Source organism: Myripristis murdjan, chromosome 1, assembly GCF_902150065.1.
Source record: "Myripristis murdjan chromosome 1, fMyrMur1.1, whole genome shotgun sequence".
Taxonomy (NCBI): domain Eukaryota; kingdom Metazoa; phylum Chordata; class Actinopteri; order Holocentriformes; family Holocentridae; genus Myripristis; species Myripristis murdjan.
Window position 1 is genome coordinate 6,607,228 of NC_043980.1, and position 21,467 is coordinate 6,628,694.

The 21,467-nt window shown below is 41.3% G+C and overlaps 1 protein-coding gene across 1 annotated transcript in view; it reads right to left on the minus strand.

Moving 5' to 3' along the window:
* Positions 1-21,467, minus strand: part of lcor (ligand dependent nuclear receptor corepressor) — a 116,182-nt gene that overhangs the window by 10,070 nt on the left and 84,645 nt on the right. The window contains exons 4-6 of the mRNA XM_030061195.1: positions 21,416-21,467; positions 12,827-13,363; positions 4,434-4,530 (exon numbers count right to left, since the gene is read on the minus strand). The exon at positions 21,416-21,467 is cut by the window's right edge and continues 81 nt beyond it. Of these exons, the coding sequence (XP_029917055.1) occupies positions 4,434-4,530; positions 12,827-13,363; positions 21,416-21,467 (686 nt within the window). The remainder of the gene's footprint in view (positions 1-4,433; positions 4,531-12,826; positions 13,364-21,415) is intronic.

Here is a 21,467-nt window from a genome sequence, read left to right on the forward strand (position 1 = left end):
TTTAAGAAAATAGATGTTTTGTATTCCCACCTCAAAAGGACCCGTATGCATTTCCTATGGACTCTTATGGAAATATTTCATCCTTATTAAGTATAAAGCCTGTTTAGTGTTGAGCACAGTGCAAATGTCAGTAGTGTAAACTCTTATCAAGACTACGGTACACATTATTTCTATGTAATATTATATTATATGAATATTATTAATATTAGTTACCTCTTTTTTCACTGCTGTAACTCTTTCATGACACTAAATTGATAATATTTGAGTAACATTGCACATTTATTGCCACAGGTTATAGAAGTTTTGTTTGTTTGTTTGTTTGTTTGTTTGTTTTAAATCATCAAATCAGCCTTTCTAGGTAGCCAGTCAACACCACGTAGCCAAGTTAGCTAGTTAGTTACAGTAATAGTTGTAGCTTTATTTGTCTGGTATTATTCCCAACAGATTTCTAACCTTATTACAGGTTTGGTGGGTGTTTTGTCGACAGGACAGAGCGACGAGAGAGAGGCAGATGCTGAGGCTACCAGCCTAAGGACATTTCTTTTAGATTTCTGCAACTAACCTGCAGCCTAAGTGCAGAATTAGGTTGGAAGTGCGTATATTAGGTGGCTTTCTAGTTTGATTTGATGTAAATAGGTAAGTATACCTGTTGTTCATTAGTTAAATACACTTTAAAATGTGTTCTGCAAATAACCGTATTTTCAATTATTGCTGCACACATCAAATATGTTTATTTATTAAGGTTTAGCAAAAAGAATGCAAAGAATCAGCTTAAATTATTGAAAAATATATTGAATCTAATCTATTATCTATTTACAGGTGACAGGTTCCAATCATTGTGATAAGCAACATCGTTTTTTGGGTCCATTTTACCCTTAATGTCAATGCAATATTTCTCTAACCTCTCAAACTTGTGCGACAAAAGGTTGTTTGAGATCTATTCACTGCTGGATCAAAGAAAAGCTCTCTAAGTTGTGGGTGTTGTTTTGCAGCCTCACTCTCACAACACTCAGCTTTACTCTACACGCCGCGTATCGAACCGCTCCTGATTCACCTTTGACTCGCCGATCAAAAGTATTCCTACGTACGGCTGCCGCGTTTATGCTTATTGCCCTTTCGAGTAAGAACCAAGTATGACGGAAGTGAAGCGATGCAAACATGACTTCAAGGCAGAGTACACAGTCATCAATAAATGATCGTGCCGCATTGCGAGGGCTCGTCGATAAAGGCAGTGAAATGGAGACAAAAAGAGAAAAGGCGGTCAAAGCCTCCGCGACGTCTTTGACATGCTCCGGTGTTGAATTCTCACACTGGGAGGGGGGGGTTAGGCCATGTAGGAGGAGGGTGGGGTCTGAATTATAAATACCTGTGCATAAATATGTGCATACGGCATGAAAAGCCTTGGTTGTGGAATTGATGGCAGCCGAGGTATTGATCAGCTGAACGAAACCGATAAGTCAGACATGAAAGGTGGGAGGCGTTGGCTGGGCTAGCCCGAGGAGGACGGGGCTGGGATCGAAGCCGGCGCCATCAGAATGGAGAGAAACAGTGCGAGGGCGCAACCCCAACCGTGGCCCCAAGACCCTCAGTTTACTGTTCCCACCCAGTCGATTCTCCTGGAGCCGACATGCCAAGTGCCAACAGGTGTTTCTACCCTCTCTGTGAGTTCAAATGCACATCCAACTCTGAATCCATCGACCTGGAGATCGATAGATAGATAGCTAGATAGATGGAGATTAAAAATACTGATGAATGAATGTCAACAGTGTACAGTGCATGTCATGTAAGTACAGTGGGGAGACGCAGGAAGGAGGATGGTTTCATGGACTTTGAACCCGGGCCGACAGCTGTTTGCATTTCCTCAAGCGTGCGATCGTAAATCTTAGCAAGGTAACTAATTTCCCTCATATTTTTTGACGTATAACACAGAGGGTCCAAGTCAAACTGAAGGCACTTAGGAGAAAAAAAAAAAATTGGGTTGTCCAGGCGGCTCCTGGGGCTGAAATCTCATTCGCTAAAATCAAACAGCCAATCACCTGAAGGAAGCGTGGCTACCTCAGTCTAATCATGTCTTCCGCTGTGGAAGCTATGTTAGGACAGAAAGCAATAAAACAGTACCAATGTTTAACCTAAATAATCAAAAATTTTAAATGAGTTAGCCAAAGAATAGGTTTGTGTGGGTAAAAAATGCTGGTAACACTTTACAATAAGAGTACAACAATTAACGTTAGTTAATGTCGTAATGGTTAATTAACTGTTAGTTAATGATTATTATGTCATTTACTAATGTTAATAATATCTACAATAACCCTTAAATAACATATAAATTAATACCTTAGCATGAACAGCATTAGTACATGATTCTTAGACACATTAGTTAACAGTTAGTTAACTGTTACTTAATGTTTATTACCTGTTACTTAATGTTTATTACGGCATTAACTAACGTTAATTGTTGTACCCTTATTGTAAAGTGTTACTTAAGTGTTTAAAAATAGAGTATGAACCAGGGAGGAGGATAACAGTGTCAGGACATGAATGGGCTTGTCGTGAGCTTGCTTGTGTAGACACGAGGGTTTCTAAACGAAGTCCTTGTTGGCAGTTATTTCGAGGTCCAAGAAAAATCTGAATATGTAAATTGGAGAAGGCGGTCGCCCAGTGGAATTGCAAAGTCTGGGAGGGCGTCCAGACTGGATAAAGTCAGGGATACAAGTCAGCTAGAGTCAGTCTTCCCTGGGTTGACTGGTGTGGTGGCACCTGTTGAAGATCTTCTACAGAAATAAAGCCTTGCCTACACTGAACTCTGCCTGACTCCTGAGCGTCATTTCAGAAGACTCCAGCACGCATTTTTCTCAAGTTTTTAGCACATTTTGTGAGCGATTTTTCCTGCCCTAATCTGGCCCAAGTGGGGGAATTTTTTCCACATCACCACCTAGCCGACTAATGTGTTAGTTCAGCTCACAGTGGCAGAGAAGGTTTGCAGGCTCACCAGTTCCTACAGCGAATTTCTGATGAAAGTTGGCCAACTCTACCTAAGTTACCTACCCAAGCTATAAAGCCAAATTTATTTTTTTTTAATAATCTGCATGAAAGACAAGCCTTTAATGTGTCTTAGCACATTAAAGCTGCAGCCAGATCAGCGGTTCCCAAACTGGTTCTCAAGGAATGTCCTGAGTTCTGCAGGTTTTTGTTTCAGCTCGACTCTTCCACACCTGATCGATATAAGGGCTTCATGCTGATGGGTTGAACAGATCTACCTGAACAAGGCGTGCATGAAGGTGTGTGGGTGTCAACTGGCTCAGGTGTGCAAGAGTAGAGCTGGAACAAAAACCTGCAGGACAGTGGATCCCAGAGGACCGTCGGTTTGGGAACCACTGAGCTACACCAGTGGACATTCCTTCCTGTACCGTTGGACTCCTCCACGATGCCAGCTGAGTAGCTCTCCAACAGGCAGTAGTTTACTCAGAGGACGGATGCCTAGGTTACACAATGTTCTTATAAAGATTTTCTGCTTTATTTGACAGTCCGAGTCCAGAGAGAGACAGGAAGGGCAGGGGAGAGAGTCGGGATGCCACGCAGCAGAAAGCCTGGGCTCAGATTCAGACCCAGACCGCTGCGGTAGGCTTTGATCAGAGTGCATCTGGCCAGTGAGTGGGATTCAATCATGTGTTACCCAGCAGTTTTGTTGTGGTAAAGTTTGATATATACAAGCATGAAAAGACGGGTAAATAAGCAAACACTCCCGTAAACTGCCAGTAATAATGGCATTTCCACCTAATAATGCCTTACTGACTTCAGTTTTCACTTAAGCACATTTGGGCTTTGATATTGGGGTAAAACTACATCAATGGAAAGCCTCATGCTGAAAGCTCATGCTGCGATGCTCTGCTGGAACCCGCTGCACAGCTGCGTGCAGAGAAGTCTGCAGCGACAATATCTCTGCAATGAAGCTGCTATGAAACATGAAGTTACAATAAACGATGGAAATGACGGCCGAAATTAGAAACACCCAAAGTGTAAAGAAAAAGTGAAATTTTCATTTATAGTGATAATCCTCGTCTGTTGGGCTGCACAAGGTTTAAGTTTCTAGCAGTTTGTTTGGAATAAGCATGAGCACTGACAGCCACCATGGATTATCAGACAAACAAAGGAGCACAATCTACAAAAACTCAAAATCCATTATCAAAAAATCCAAGGAGAAAGAAAACACAGATAATGAGGGAACTTCTGAACTTCTGGTGACGAGCAGAGCAGAAACACCACAGCAACGAGCAGCGAGCACCACAGGCAGACCAAATTAGAAATAAAAACCGTCCAACATTTTCTCATTTTTGTTATTAATTTGTTTTTTAGGTGCCTGACTGTGTTGCTTGGGTCAGACTGGCTTCCGGCTTGGCAACAGAGGCTGGTTTTGACTCATCCTGCTGTCTTACCCTTTGGTCCCAGGCGTGGTGGAGAAGCTGGGCGAGGTTTTGAGGAGGGGGCTGCCTGCACTGTGATTCTTCTTGGTGGAAAGGTCCAGGACGCCATCTGACGATCAAAAAACACAACCAAATGCAAGTCAGTGCAAACGTAAACCGAAAACCTTACACAAAAACAAGCAGAAACCTCTCTTTCTCTCTCTCTCTTTCTGTGCTGGTGTAATCCCCAAAGTTGCAGCTCGCCCCCCTCCCACCTCGCTAATCTTCAAGGCCTTCTGTTGTTTAATCAGAGGAGGTCAAAAAAACATGAGCTGATATTAAAATAAAATGTGGACAGGGCGACCCAGTGTGGAGGTCGCAGAGTAACGGTGCAGGAACAAGGGAAGTGGACATGTAGCTAGCTGTGTGTGAACGCTGGCAGCATGCACATGAAGCAGGAACCAAAGATCTGCAAGGTGTGTGTGTGTGTGTGTGGATAGATACAGCATAGAACTTGATGCCGTAACCAATTAGTGAACAAGAGACACCTAACCTTAATCTTCTGGGAATACGGGCATAATTTAATTTAATTTAATTCAAGCCAAAAATTAGAACCGTGAAGACTCAACCATCAAATCTGTGCTCGTTCCTCTTCTTTTTTGTATCAGTTGAGACGTCACAGTCCTCGATTCAATCAGCCCTCTGCAATTTTGTGCAGGGCGCTTTTTAATAAAGCTGTTTGATGCATTAATCAGCATACGATGTTCCATGGTGGCGTGGTGGCATTTGTTCTTGCAAAATGATTGAATTGAATGAATGAACAGAATTACAACCAGAGTTTTCTTTAACTTAAGGTTTATATTCAAAATGTCAAAATGCATTGGACCCCGGTGTCAAAAACCCATCATTCCCACAAGTTTATATCTAAAAACAGGCAGCAGAGGCTCGGAAATCACACGTGACAGACACACAGACAGACGGAGCTCAGGCCAGAGTCGCTTCGATGGTGAGACTAAAATGTTGTTGTAAAGCGAGAACGGATCAAAGAATTTCTTCAACCTAATGTCGGATTCAGTCTTGGATGGATTTGACTGATACAGCCCAAGACTAAATTTACATTTTGAATCTTAACTCACTACATAACAGTCCATAAGGCAACAGATAATGAGCCGCCTGAGGAAAAATAAACGCTGGCTGCGGGTCGTCAGGTCGTCAGGGTCGGTTCGGGTTCAAAGTGAATTTTCTCAGCTTCAGGTTTGGACCAAAACTTTGTCCCAAAAAAAGTTTGGGTTCAAATTATCAGACCTGATTCAAGCTCTGTAGTCACCATACCTGAGAAACCTGCCACATGGAAAATATACTTAAAATTACAGCCTACATTAAGAGTGTGCACCTATTTTACATATACATATTCTACTATATAGATGTTTTGCAGATATATTTCATTATACAATAAGTCTGTGCAAAGGTTCACAGGTGAAAGGTCTGCAGATATTTATAGATATATTTTAGTTAATTTTATTTTTTATTACTTATACATGGGATGCAAATGATTTTCTTTTTTCTTATATTCTTTGTATTGATTCACTTTATTTATTTTGTAACTTGTGTTTAATTTTTTTTTTTTTTTTTAGAGATATAGATTTCTCCTAGTGTCTCCTATTGCTCCTGTGCAATCTCTGGATGACCTGCTGCCGTAACACAAGGATTTCCCAATGTGGGATCAATAAAGTACATCCATCTGTCTATAATTAAAATTTATTTGGGGCAAACCGGGGTGAGTCTATTGCGTCTCAATCAGTGTCGATGGGACGTTCTTCTCCACTGCAGCCTGACTTTAGGCTTTAGGCTGATGAGGCGTGAATTTTTCCACAATAATCTTCCCCAGTGCCGCTTCAGCTCCTCCATGATGTGAAACTGGGCTTCTTACGTCCATTTTGGGGCGACGTGACGTGATTCAGACTTCATCGTGCCCGTTAAAACGCTCAGCCACGGCTGCACTCGGCTTGTTTTTGTGCGTGTGTCTGAGCGCCGGTGGCTGCGGCTCACACTCAGAAAGCACGAGTCTGAATTTCGTGTCTGTTTTTACCTCGAACATCTATGACTAAATGCGGCTCAGGGCAGGAACGAGGACACAGATGTTTCGGCTCTCTGCCTTCCTCGTTCCTCTTCCTCATTCCTGTCATGATGTTGTCTTGCGTGGCTTAGACTTTTTTTTTTTTTTTTTAAGGCAGCAGGTGGCAGCTGACGCAATTAGAAACCAAGTGGTTAGGCAACGGTGGGCTGCACACACACACACACACACACACACACACACACACACAGTGGCACAGAGTTACATCACAGTGGATGAACACAGCAATGATTTTCTAAAAACCCTCTAACTGAGAATAGATTATCCAGACATCCTTTTACACTGTAGTATCAATTTACATTGTTAGGTAACAGTGTTTGAGGATACAGCCGATGGCTCATTTCCTGACACTGACCTTTTCATGCTGTGCGCAGATTAATTGTGTCTAGATTGAGAGAATGTTCTGTTTTCCTTTCTTTCTCAGAGATATACTGTTAAAAACAAATCAATAGCGGTATCTGATAGGCCCCAGATCTTTCAATTATCCTGTTAAACAATATCTTAATGAAACGGCGCATATCTAAGTCATTTCTGCATCATCTCACTTCATCAATTTGTACGCTCTTAATTATGTTTTTAGTATGATCTACGGAGAATACCAGTGTTCTCGATGTAAAGAACAATGGCGTACTCAGGAAATCAGCAATCAGCTGTATCTTTAAACAATGGTACTTAATGTAATTAATGTCAGAGGACATAATAGTGTAGATGCCTGGATAGTGTACGTGGAACAATATGTTCAGAAACCCAGAACAGGGTGTATAAATGCATATCTGATACTAAGAGAATATACGTTGTACATTTCAATATTGCAGTGATGTAACTACCTGTCTGAGTGTGTGTGTGTGTGTGTGTGTGTGTGTGTGTGTGCAGCCTGCTATTGCCTAACCACCGGGCTTTCTAACTGCTTCCATTACCATCCGGCTGCCATGGAAGGGTAAATCTCAGCATGTCTTGGAGTTTTTGCTCATTTTTTTTTTTATGTATATATATATATATCTATATACACTTTCCATCTGTTTCAGTCAGTAAAACAAATCCATTACAGCGGCTGAAAGGCCTGCCAATCTCATTTTGCATCAGAGCGTTCATATCGGGCTGTAAACGTTTAAACATGAAAGGTGTTTGGTTCACCGTTTCAGATGCACACACGGCGCCGCGCACCAATACAGCTTGAAAATCCTGACACTGTAAGAACCATATGAATATGCACATTTTGGGATGAAAATAAATAAATAAATAAATAAATAAATAAATAAATAAATAAAATATTCCTTCATTTTTTGGAAACAGAAAAATATTCAGCCACTTTTAAAAACGGTCTCTGTGCACATGAGAGCACAGAATGGACACGTCTCCATTAGAGATGGAGGAGTGACTGGAGGACTGTGCTGACATCAGTGAGCCACAAAAGTGAGAATAAATGTTTAAAACGTCCAAAACTGTGCAGAGAAAAAAAGCTGAATGGTCCATTGTTTATATGAGCAAATGACACGGCAGAGACGCTGCTTAAAGTCACAACTGAATACCAGCTGTTGACAACAACATCTAATAAACATCTGCTGTCGGCTCTGTGAGGACGCAGCCACATCACAGCTATCAAACTATTTGATTTACTACACGATTTCATTTAAACCATCCAGGCAACAAAAGGAAAAACATATTTTTTTAAGGAATTCTTCTCTTAAACACAGGATTTTCCTAAAAAACAATATATAGACTCAAAAAATACAAAAATAAACACTCTTAATCATCGCTGATGAGCCACTAGATGTGTGTGTTGGTGTGTGTGTGTGTTCTTGTTTCGCTGAGCTCGGGACTCTTCTGGGCGTCGGCCTTTGGGCGGCGGGTGTGCAGCTCCCAGCCAATCACAGCGATCGAATAGCACCACCTCGAATAGGAAGCTATGAAAAACTCAGACACTGAAAAAAGTGAGATCAAGCGAGATGAAACGCTGAGAAGTTTCACATCGAGACTGAATCTGGGGTTGAGCTTTCACCCGCTGGTGAGCACTGAGGGAGAGGAGGAGGACGAAGGGCGACGCGTTGTCGGCCTGTTTTCTGTCGGACAGGTAGACGCCACGGGCCAATTTTTTTTTTCCTAGAATGGTTGTGGCATCACCACCAGCACAAGATTAGGAGATAAAGGGGTAGATTGAAATGTTGTGTTCATATCTTGTGTAAGCCTGGCCCACTGGACAAGTACTTAGGATTCATTTATGGTCATGTCAGTGTTGACTGGTGTTTTACCTGTGTGGATGTGGTTGGAGGGAATTTTGAAATGGAAGGAATGTTTGGGGCGGGGGGAAGGAAAAAGAAAAGAGGAGAACCAAGGAAAAGAGGGAGCAGAGAGGGGAGACCAGGGAACAGTGTGAGGACATTTAATTTATAATGTGTTAAATTAAGAAAATTACTCTTTAGCAGAGGAAAGAGTCAGGTCTGAGGGATAGGTTTCCCGTGCTGAAAACCTCCGAGCAAGAGTGAACGCTGGGTTGTACAGTAACGATTGGGACTTTCATCCTTTCCTTCACTCCCTGGAAATATCTGCTGGTGAGATTGTGGCCTTTTTTGTCTTTTTTTTTTTGCAATGCATTGCTGTTTTCAGTTCTATTTTTGCATTCTGAAGGGTATTTTTGCCTAATTGGACGGATTTTTTTGAGTTGGACCCAATTATTTCAGTTTTTTATGGACATATGGACTCTGCCAGAGGCAATGAGAAAGTAATTAAGTGCATGCTGATCATCCTTTGTTAAATAAAATTGTTTTTTTTTTGACAGCGCCATCTTTGATTCTTTAGTTTGAAAGTATACATATGATTTAGTCTTCCTAACCTGATACTAACAGTTAACCAGTTTTACAGTAGGATCCTGAAAACTTTTGGTAACTAGGCTTTTAATATAAGGCTGATTGTTACATGGGAACATTAAACTTTGGCTGGTTGTTTCATTCCATCACCATCCTGGGAACTGAAAACTCACTTAGCCCAAACCACAACGACAAATCCCGCTCATTCTGCCTTTAGGAGTGCTCTCCAAAAGCATTTTCAGTGACCCTCAACAGGACACCAAAACAGAGGGAGAGACGTTTTTGTCGTTTTTGTGTGGATTTAATTGGCCGAGTCACTTCTCGTGTCGAAAGATTTCATTTTATCCACGACATCAAACTTTTGTCTGAGAGCGCCTTCAGATGGCAAAAACCACAGTGTGAACGGTCTACACCAGTTTGACCATCTGCTGTGCAAATGTGCATATTGTGTGTGTGTGTGTGTGTGTGTGTGTGTGTGTGTGTGTGTGTGTGTGTGTGTGCAGGAGAATGTATGATCCAGCTTTAAAGGGATCAAAAACACTCAAACATGTTTACTGAGCTATTATCTGAGTGTTGTTTTAGATGGATGACAATAGTGTTAGTGCTACATGTAAGTGCATATACTGACAATGTTTTCAGTGCTAAATTGTTATGATTTAATATCCCCCCCCCCCCCCTCTGTATTCCTGCTGTTTCTGCCTAATGCGTTATTGCTTTCAAACTAGTGGGAAAGGCAGAGCGGGGCTGACTCGGGGTGGAGGGGTGGAGGAGGGGGGCTGTCACACTTTAAGGATAATCTGAGCCAAAATTCCCATGGTCTAAAGGCAGAGTTCTGGGAGATTGGAAGGACGTGTGTGTGTGTGTGTGTGTGTGTGTGTGTGTGTGTGTTAGCATATGTACGGGAGTGTGTGTTGTGAGATCAAGAGCGGAGGTAAACACTATTTTGTAAAATTTCAACATTTGCTCCGGTGCGCCGGGGCTTACTCGCTTTAAGCAGATTCCAAAAAGCTGCTATTAAAAGTGGGTGAACGGTCACGCAGAGGCCCAGGGGCTAAAACGCTGAACTGTCCCTTTAACCTCGCAGCTCTGATCTGGGATCGAACCGGCGACCCCCCTGTCGGTATAGTTTGATTAAGCTGGGATTCGGCTTGCGAGCTGCGTTTCAGAGCTTAGAGAAGAGCGGCGAGGTTGGACAGCGCTGGACTCTGTTTATGAGAATCTGTGTGTGTGTGTGTGTTGAATTTGTGCATGGACTCAGTGTGTGTTGGATTTATGCATTTTGTATTTCAGTGATGATTCAGAGCCTCTGGTTCTATCGCATTAGCGGCAGCAAGGGGAAAATGCATTGTGGTATAAAATGACAATCTAGATGTGAAGATGCTGAGTGCTTTGCTTGGTGTCTTTGGATTTACCAGGTTTTTATTTGAAACAGATTTGAAGCTTCAGTGGAAAAAAAAAAAAAAAAAAAAAAAAAAAAATCACACAAATAGCAGACATGACAATATGCACTCCAGGGGTGAATACACAGTCGGAAGACCTTCACTAAACCTGGGTGTACGCAGCATGTTTGGATATAAAGACCTCGGTGTGAAAAGTCTGCCAGAGAAATCAAAAGCTACATAGCGAGAAGCAAAACACACTTTTAACCAGCAGGGTGGGGACATTTTTGGGAGGTGAGGACATTTGGGCCGGTCTTCACAACTACAAAAGGCTACCTACTTATTTGTACTTTTTGTATATTGTTGTATATTGTATACAGGTTGTTCATTGTATATAGGAATGTCATATATTCTTTCTATTTTATCTTTATTTTTATTTTATTTTATTTTATTATTATTATTATTATCGTTATTATTATTATTATTTTTATTTATTTATTTATTTATTTTTACTTGCACAGTGCTGGAGTTGTTGCAGTTACATTTCACTGCTGCTGTACCTGTACATTCATGCATGTGACGAATAAATCTTGAATCTTGAATCTTGAATCTTGAAATTCTGGCTTCTTGGTCAAGCTTAGGGTTACGGTTAGAATGAGGTTTAGGCTAAGTGTAAGCGTTGGTAACACTTTCTATGAAGGTCTATTGTATAATGCATTATGAGCGCATTCATAAGGCATTATAATGCATTTATAATGCGTTACAAAACATGTTATAAATGTTCATAATCGTGTATGACAACTTATAACAAGGTTTATAAATGATTATAAGTGGTGGATATAATGTGTTATAAGCTCATCATTCATAATGTTTTATACCTTCATGGCAAAGTGACAACAGTGTTTTATGGAAGAATCTGAAGTCCTGGGTGGTATACCATGTTATAACTACCAGTTATAAAAAATAATATGAACTGCTGTAACACATCATAAGAAATAATAAATGCTCAAATTCTGAAATGGAATAATACCTTATAAACATCAATAATGTGTTAGAGGATGACTTTGTGAGCTTAAAGTAAAGTGACAGCAGTGTGTAAGGTTATTAGCAATTATATGATACTATAATACTATAATACAATTAATTTATTTATTTTTATAACTGGTAGTTATAACATGGTATACCACCCAGGTCTTCAGATTCTTCCATAAAACACTGTTGTCACTTTGCCATGAAGGTATAAAACATTATGAATGATGAGCTTATAACACATTATATCCATCACTTATAATCATTTATAAACCTTGTTATAAGTTGTCATACACGATTATGAACATTTATAACATGTTTTGTAACGCATTATAAATGCATTATAATGCCTTATGAATGCGCTCATAATGCATTATACAATAGACCTTCATAGAAAGTGTTACCTAAGCGTTAGGAACGACACACTCGATATCTCACACCCTCTCCATCTCTAGTTTCGGTCGTATGGGAGGCTCACGAGGTGAGTTGACGTTAAACCCCGCGGCGGCCCCTGACGCCCGGTGCCAGGTGGCAGGAGCTTACTTACAGTCCCTTAATCTGAACGTGCTGCGACAAACTGCGACCCTTTATCCTGTCAGTTAAACTGCGCAGTCAAGGTTAGGGCTGAGAATCTGTTATTTAATTCCATTCTGACATGGTTAACGTTTAGAAGCTGGTTTGGGTCTAATTTAGGATTATTTAGGGTCTGAGTCAGGTTCAGGTCAGGGTCAGGTTGTGGTTAGGGTTATGGTTACGGGTCTATTGTGTTATTGTTTTCTCATCAAATGGTCAAAGTTAGGGGTTTTTGATTGGTTTAAGTTGGTCTAAGTTTGGTTAAGATTAGGGCCAGGTTGTGGTTGGGGTCTAATGTATTATTTTAATCCTATTTTGAAATGGTTAAGTTCAGGCTAAGGTTAAGGTTAGGGTAAAGGTTTGGGTTAGGCATTGCTTATGGTTAAGAATAGGGAAAGAATGTCAATATAATGTCCTGACAATATAGACGTAAAACATTGTGTGTGTATATGTGTGTGTGTGTGTGTGTGTGTGTGTGTGTGTGTGTGTGTGTGTGTGTGTACTCACCCTGCTGGCTGGGCTCCGGGTCCACGTGGTTCTTTTTCACGGTGAGGTCCAGCGGGCCGTCCTGGTCGGTCATGAGAAGCTTGCTGAGGACGGGGTTCTGTGCAGAGGCAGCAGCCGCACCTCCTCCTCCTCCTCCTCCTCCTCCACCGTTACTGTCTCCCGAGCCGTCGCTGCAGGCGGGTGCCGAGGCAGAGGTGGTGCTGGCAGCGGTGGCGGCGGCGGCGGTGGTGGGGCTGAGGCCCGGCCCCGGGGTCGGGGACGGGGATGAGGAGGCAGATGAAGGAGGGGAACGCAGGGCCAGAGGGGCCAGCGGTCCGGGTGGGGGCCCAGGCGGGGAGCCGGGGGCCGAGGCCAAGGCTGGGGCCGGGGCCAGAGACGCCGCTCTCGGCAGGCTTTGGTCCTTCATGGTGCCGTTGGGCACGGGCGGGTCGTCCTGAGTAGTTTTTGAGGTATATTCGGCAGCGAACTGGCGGATCATTCGCTGCATGATCTCACGAGCCACTAGAGGGATGTGGGGGTCTGAGAAACTTGGGAGGTCTGGAGGGGAAAAAAAACACAGAGGGGCCAAGATGTCAGCATCCTGCTCTCCAGGAACTCAACTGGTTGCTGCCGTGCAGCCATGCAGCTTATCCCATTTTATCCTGAAAGTGTAATCCTGAAGCTATAACTGAAATAATCCACACAGCACTTAATCCTGTCTATTGAGTAAGGTTAAGGCAACATGATGTTAGTGTAGAGCAGGTTGCCTGTTGCCTGTCACTCTCCAGCCGAGGCTGAACTGCCTCTGCCGAATTTGAACTCCTTCTCTGATGGAATCATCATTTTGATTAAAGAGTAATTAAATATCTTCAAATCTCTGTGAAGCCTGACCTCTAATGGGGTAAAGTAATTTGAGTATTTTTAGTGGCAGGTGATATCACCACCTGTTGTACTCTATGGGCAGCAACATCACCTGCCATCAAAGACAGGTACCCCACTTTTCACCATTGAGCCCTTGCAACACTTATTTCTACTGGTTAGCACTGAAGGAGGAATAAACACTGCAAAAAATCTCCACTTAAATCTCCACTTTTTTTTTTTTTTGTTTTGTTTTATATTTGGTGTTAAAATCTGGTTGCCAGTGGGATGAGAAAATCCAGTTAATCAACTAACATCAAGTGTCATATTGTTGATACTAGTGGGCCGATCCGCCGTATGCTGCCTTGATTTAATATATTTATACTGATTCTAAAACAAGTGAAACTGCTTTGGCACCAGGAATTACTATCTCATCCCACTGGCAAATTTTTTAACCTTGTTTGAAGAAAACAAGATTTTAGGTCTGAATATGAGACTAAATGGCTTGAATGGATATTTCTGCCGTGTGGGATGCAAAAAAGAATATGCCGAAAATACAGTAGAATAGGTCTAGTGTGAGGATAATTTAGGCTTGGGATAAGCTATAAAATATATAATGACCAAAATGTGATCTACAGGAGAAAGATGGCCATTAGATTAGCCTGAGCCACCGGGGTAAATTAAATCAATTGTGAAATGTGGAGACGTCTGTATCACAGAATTGTTCTCCGCATGCACTTCTGATCATTTTAAGTAGGGGCTTTTGCCTATTCCTTTAATCAAATGCAAGTATGTGATGTTGTAAAATATGAACTGAACTGACAGCCCCATTTTCCACACACACACACACACACACACACACACATGTAACTGCCTGGAAACCAGCTCCACTGAGACTAGTACAAAAACCTTAAGAAAGTCATCACCAGGTCATGCTGCTCATCCAGTTAAAATATTGTAAAACTGTGGTACACCGCTTTTCATCACTTCATGAAAACCACAAAAAACTTTGCTTATCTTCTCTCTTATGTTAGTGGAGTTGCATGGGCTCTCTTGGGCCTCATTGAAGGATTTCAAAATAAAATGTCTGGCAGCTGTGATATCTAACATAAATTACATGTACATCAAAGAAATACCTTTCTTTTTTTTTTTTAATCTCCTAGGAATAAAAGGCTGGGAGCACACATGAATGTCAGAACCAGAGCTCCCATCATCTATTGCTTTGACAACGCAAACAACAGCAAACACCGGTCATTGATCTCATTGGTTAATTCACGACGAGCAAAACAATTAGCGACAATGATGTCACTCGCTTGTTTGTGCATTAATCTGGCAATGTCCCAAATACCGTTCAACTAGTCCACCGCGCTTATCTTTTTCAACCGGCGCTTCCATTATTTTGACATGTGCATATGTACCACCGTGCTGACCCCAAATCCTCCACACAATACATTATCCCAAAAATCTAATCCTGAGGGCTAGACTGAAATAATCCAAAAAAATACATATATACATAGACGAACACTTAATCCCGTCTATTGAGCACGGTAAAGGCACAATAATGTCAATGTGCGGTGGGTCATCAGCTGCCGTTCCTCTCCAACCTGCATTTTTCTTCATATTTATTAGTTGTTGTTTTTTTTTTTTTTAAATATAGTTTTCCCCCCACAGTGTTTCCTCTGCTGGTCAAGTCTCATAATTCTCAGTAATTTTCATTCATAGCTCAACCAAGGACTTATTTGTAACACTTGTTTGTACTGGTGTAATTATATTGCTTTATTCTATTTGCAGTACAGGCTAAACAAACATTTGGAAAACGCTGCAGATTAAATAATGGTCCAGCCCCGCGGGACGGAGGACACCAGAGTGCTACGAGGCAGCGCTTGGCCTCACTTCAGCTCCGGAGGCTGTAAAGCTTTGGTCTCCGGCCAAAAAACAAGTGATAAAGCAGGATCGAGCAAAGAAAATGACATATTCACTAGATGTCAGATCGTTTGCTCTGAGCCGCTAACATTCATGTCACTACTGCAAATATATGGCTTCATTATTTTGTAAAGTACAGGCCACCGTGCCACAGATCTGCTGCTGTTGTATTGATGTGAAGTTAACAGACTGACTTCATTTCCAGTGAATGGATTGATATTTTATACAAACATAAATAAACCTGCATACCACAGAAACATATGGAAGCCCCTTTCTACCACAAACAAACAAACAAATAAAATCACTACTTTGTGAGATATTTTCTCACATTTTTTTGAACAATTACACAGTAGTTCATGCATTCATTTGCATGGGATCTTACAGCCAGTAGCTTCAGTCTGGGGTGCGACCGCCTGTGGGTCTGGCTTTTGTTGTGCAAAAAAATTACAATTTTCCACTGTGGTTTCCCAAACCCAGAGATTTTAACATTGTACTAGAGGAATCGCACGATGACAAGATAAGCCTGTGGGTACAGGAGAGAACGCTGCACAACAACCAGCTCTGCATCATTCTTTTTTTTTTTTTTTTAATTGCGAGAAAATTTGAGCTATTAAAGTCACAATTCTGAGATATTAAGTTAAAACTGTGAGGGAAAAAAATCCCACTGTTGCGAGATATTAAGTCACCACTGTGATCTCCATTTCTAATTGTTCATATTGTGGAAAACAATAGGGGGAAGGGGTTAATTTGCTGGGGATCTGCACCAGTTTCAGAAGTCAAACTCAACACACACAGTTTCTTTTCTGATCTCTCTAAAAAAATATAATAAGACATCAGCTAAGCAAACTAGAAAGATAGAGATAACCTCTGATTGTTTTTTTAGCAATAACTCTGACAGGCTTTTCCTTAAATAGTTATCTTCAATCTCTGTATAAAAAAAAAAAATCCATTCTCCTTGGCTCTTATTCTCTTGCACAGAGCTCCGTTGTCACACACCATCATTGTAAAGACAAAGAAATATCCACTGAAAGGGCTTATTGACTGCAGCTGCTGGCTTCCTTACTACTGGTTGCTGGTAATGTTGATGATTGAGAACTCGTATTGTTTTTCTTCCCTCCCAACTGTTGCCTTCACATTAGCTGTTGTGAATAAGAGCTTGAGCTACAATCTTATTATGAGATACTTTGAGACTTTGTTCTGCTGCAGCACCTTTTTGGGGCTCTGAAAAAAAAAAAAAAAACTCCTGGGGAAATTCCTGGTGTGCAGTGAGTGAGCGAGCTGTGTTTGCTGGGAAATAGCTGTTGTGTAATGCCACAGGCCGGAGTGAAGGTACATGTGGGCTCTCGTCTCACAAGAACAAAGCCAAACGATTTGGCAGGCGGGCTTTTACGGACAAACATTTCCTTCGGGGTTGGGGAATTCAGCTGGAAGCTTCCTGAGACAGCAAGTCTGCAATGACCAAAACACTTTTGGAGCGGTGCAAGAGCGGGAAGGAAGCTAAAACATGCTGCAGTCTGCAACACCAGAGAGTAAGGCTGAATATGAGGAGAGCAACTGTGTGTGTGTGTGTGTGTACCTGTACAGTATGTGTTCTTGACTGCATTAGTCATTTGTATGTGTGCATGTGTGCCTTGTATGTGTGTGCGTCCCACCATGCCTGTGTGAACGCTCATCTGTCTATATATAGCTGCTACAGAGGCTGTGCTGCCTGTGAGAGTGAGGCTAGATTGATTAGCACCTGCATTGATTGGACCAACATCTGCTTCCTCCCTGCGATGGCCTCCCTAATCCAGGCTACAAAAAAAAAAAAAAAAACAACACCCAGCCACTTCTGTCTACAAGGCCCAGCTCTGCTTTGTCACAGCATAGAGGCTCAAACAAAATCCACACAGGGGGAGAATCGTGGCACCCCACAGTAAATACAGCACCAGAATGAAAGCAGACCTTCATCTCTATCAAGATTGTTCAGGCACTTAATATCTCATGTTGTCAATTCAAAGTAGTGACGTATCACTGTAACGTGATATACAGACAGGTGACAAATTAAATGAAAAACCATCCAAGTATCTTCGTGAAGTCTTGGGCCGCCGTGAGCAAATCTCTGGAACTCCTCTGCAGGGATGGAACACCATTTTTCCAAAAGATCTTGTACATGGAGAGGGATATTACAGCCAGGCTGCAGTGCACGAGGCTCTCATCACAAAGACAAATGCGCATTTAAGGGTTGAGTGACACTTGTCTGCAGAGACGTGGAATAAAGTGGTGTGGTTAGATGAGTCATCCTTCACCATATTAAGGCCTGAATGCTGGAATGGAAACAGTGAAGGGGGTGGGGAGGCTGTGTTATACTGTATGGGGGGATTTTTTTGTTTTTTTTTGTCCCATTAGACCAGGGTGACCATGCCTAGTCAGACCATGACCATGTCAGACGACGCTATCATCACGCCATCATCATCATCAAAACACCAAATTATGGAATATCTTTTTGGAAAAATGGAGCTCCATCCTTCCTGTAGAGTTCCAGAGACTTGGAGAATCTATGCCAAGGAGCAGTGAAGCTGTTTGACGCCTTACTAAGACATTTTATGCTGGGGTTTCCTTTAGGTTACCATCTCTCTGTGTTTAAAAATGTCTTTTTTCAGGTTGACACCGAAACAGCAGGTTATGAAAACCTAAGGGCTTGGACTCGGTGACCTGCACATCAAAATGTCCATGAAATGCTGCTGGGACGGGTCAGCGTGTCGCACAGCTGGTGTGCTGAGCTTCTTTTGAGGCAGACTTGAGTGATGCAGCAAAAATGCCTTGAGCCACTGAAGTGAGTTAAAATGTACATCATTCAGTGTGGCATGAGAATGTAGGAGGTAGTCTAGGTGGAGCGGTGTCAGCGACGGGTATATCCTTACAAAGACTGCTGAGGTATTTGTGCAATGCAAAAGTCTCAGTTGCCAGTGACTCACACTGAGCTCATATGCATCACTAACATTTGGCAGATAATGAAGGACAGAAGCTAGCCTTGTTTTGCACTTGTTTTGGCCACTGTTTCGTTCTGGCTGCAGTTAGTCCCTGTTCACACTACAGCTGAACACGTCCCAATTTTTTCCCTCACATATGACATATCTGATGGTTTGTAATCTGTGTGAACTGCAAAAAGCAGCATTGATTTTTTTTTTTTTCCAATTCTGATCTGGGGGGAAAAAAAAATCATGTGACTTGAGCGCTCAAATTGGAACTTGTCAGTGTTGCCAAGACAACAAGTACATGTGAAATGTCAGTCATATCTGAAAAGTGTCATGACTTCGGCTGAGCAGCATAAGCATGCAAGGAGCATTGGACAACGGAATAAAAGGCAAATGACCACTGGCAAGCATCTCAACAGACTTTGACAAGATCTTAACAACTGGAGACTTCCCATCTGCACTGACAGCGATGCAGACTACGAAGCAACTACATTTCATATGCCACTGAGCTATTTTAACCTGTTATGTCATAAATATGGCCGTAAATTTAAGAGTGGTCAATGCTAATAACTTGGACATAAAAGCCACCTCTGCTTTTGGTATTAAATATTATAATATAATATATTATTATTATTAGATATTGCTATCTCTTGCCATTTTCATGCATTTTTGATGTAAAGAGAGCTATAAATCAGATCAAGAATAATAGGGTTATCAGGCGATGCTACCCCAATGAAAATGCTGCTGAGCGTTTCATGAGCCTTACATCTATCTCTTCACTGCTTTCCTTTCTCTCCTTGTGTGATGATTTAGTGGGCAACGTGGACTCTAAATTGGTTTAATGGATTAACATTGTTGCCCCATTAGAAAATATACGAGAGCCTAAAAAAGGGTCGTCTGTAAAGCTCACAGGAGGAGGAGAACAAAACTTCATGTCCATTCTGATGCCTACAAAGACAGGCTCCACAGTTGGAAGCTTTCATCCTCGTACTTCCAGACCTTAATGCTGCGTTTGATATGTTTGATCATGGCATACTGTAAGACAGGTTGGAAAAGTGGGTCGGCCTCTCTGGCCCAGTTCTTAACTGGTTTAGGGTCTACCTGCAGGCAGAAATTTCTTTGTCTCATTTGGGGACTATAACTCTAAAAAAGTTAATATTATGTGTGGTGTCCCCCAGGGATCGATTCATGGCCCCCTTTTGTTCAACTTACACATGCTTCTGCTTGGACAAATGAGTCAAAAACACAACAGCCGTTATCATTATTATGCAGATGACTCACAACTTTACAGCTCAGTCTCCACTAGAGACTTCTGTGTTTTTGCCAATACAATGTGTCAGAGACCTAAACTTGTTAATGTCAATTTCCTACAACTCAATAATGATAACTAAAATGTTTATTTTAGGTAAAGTTCATAGGTGGAAAGTTGTAGCCCTTTTAAAGTTTTGTGTCTTAACTTTACAGACTAGAAAGCACTCAGTACAGCACATTGAGCACAGAACAATTGATTGAAATACAATTCAAATAGCAATATGGCCATATGTAATATCCAAATCACAAGAGCTGAAATTCTTTGAAAATTCTCTGAAATTTTTTTTTTTTTTTTTTTTTTTTATAAAGGTAAAATGTGTGACAAAATGTTGTTGTAAATAAAGTACTACAATGCTACAGAGATGCCATGACCTACAAATTGTTTGGTACAGACCCCAGAAAAAAAAAATCATTTTGATCACCTTTTCTGTGAAAATGAAAGTTATAATGCAAAAATGATCATTCCTACTGTGTGAGTCATAAATGTGAGTCATATCACAATCACCATATCTGTAAAATTAATTGCAATATGATTTTTTGTTTTACGATATCGTTCAGTCCTACCCACTACCACACCCAGCCTATATCAGTTCTTCCTTGCCCCATGACAAAGCTTTTCACAAATTTAATGTAAATTTGTTCAGAACTTTTAGAGATATCCCACTGACAAAATAAACAAATAAACAAACAGAGCAAACACCCGTCTAACTCTGCTGGCAGAGAAATAGCCAAAAAAATGTGGGCATGACCTGGGTCAGCACGCAGGTAAGTTTTTGTTGTTGCATCAGTTCTGTCACTGCAGCTCTGCATTTTACCACCTGTAAAAAACACTTAAAAAAATACTTTTACTGAGGACTGGTCCATTCTTTTGTTACCAGTTGATTAGTCTCCTGCTATGCTTTCTTTTCTGATCTCTTTAAAAAATATAATAAGACATCAGCTAATCACAACTGGAAATACATTTGACGTTTTAGAGATAACCTCTGATTCTTGTTTTTTATTTGTTGTTTGTTTTTTAGCCGTAACTGTGAATCCAACAGGCTTTTCCTTAAATAGTTATCTTCAATCTCTGTATAAAAATAAATAAATAAATAAATAAAATCCATTCTCCTTGGCTCTTATTCTCTTGCACAGTGCTTCGTTGTCACACACCATCATTGTAAAGACAAAGAAATATCCATTGAAAGGGCTTATTGACTGCAGCTGCTGGCTTCCTTACTACTGGTTGCTGGTAATGTTGATGATTGAGGACTCGTATTGTTTTTTTTTCTCCCTCCCAACTGTTGCCTTCACATTAGCTGTTGTGAATATGAGCTTGAGCTACAATCTTATTACGAGATACTGTGACTGATGCGTTTTCTGTCGAGGTGTCTGATTTACAGAGAGAATTAATCAAATTCCTGACATTAACCTGGCCTGAAATTCATTGATATGGAATTCTGGTAATAAGCAATGCAAGGAGATTACTTCTGAAATAGTGACAAGGAATGAGAAGTGTATGGGGTGTTTGTTTTTTTTGAGTAATGAGCCCAGTTTGTATGTGTGTGTGTGTGCGCCTTGCCTTTTCTGTGGAACACAGCATTGAGGAAGTCTTGGGCCTGTCTCTCCAACCG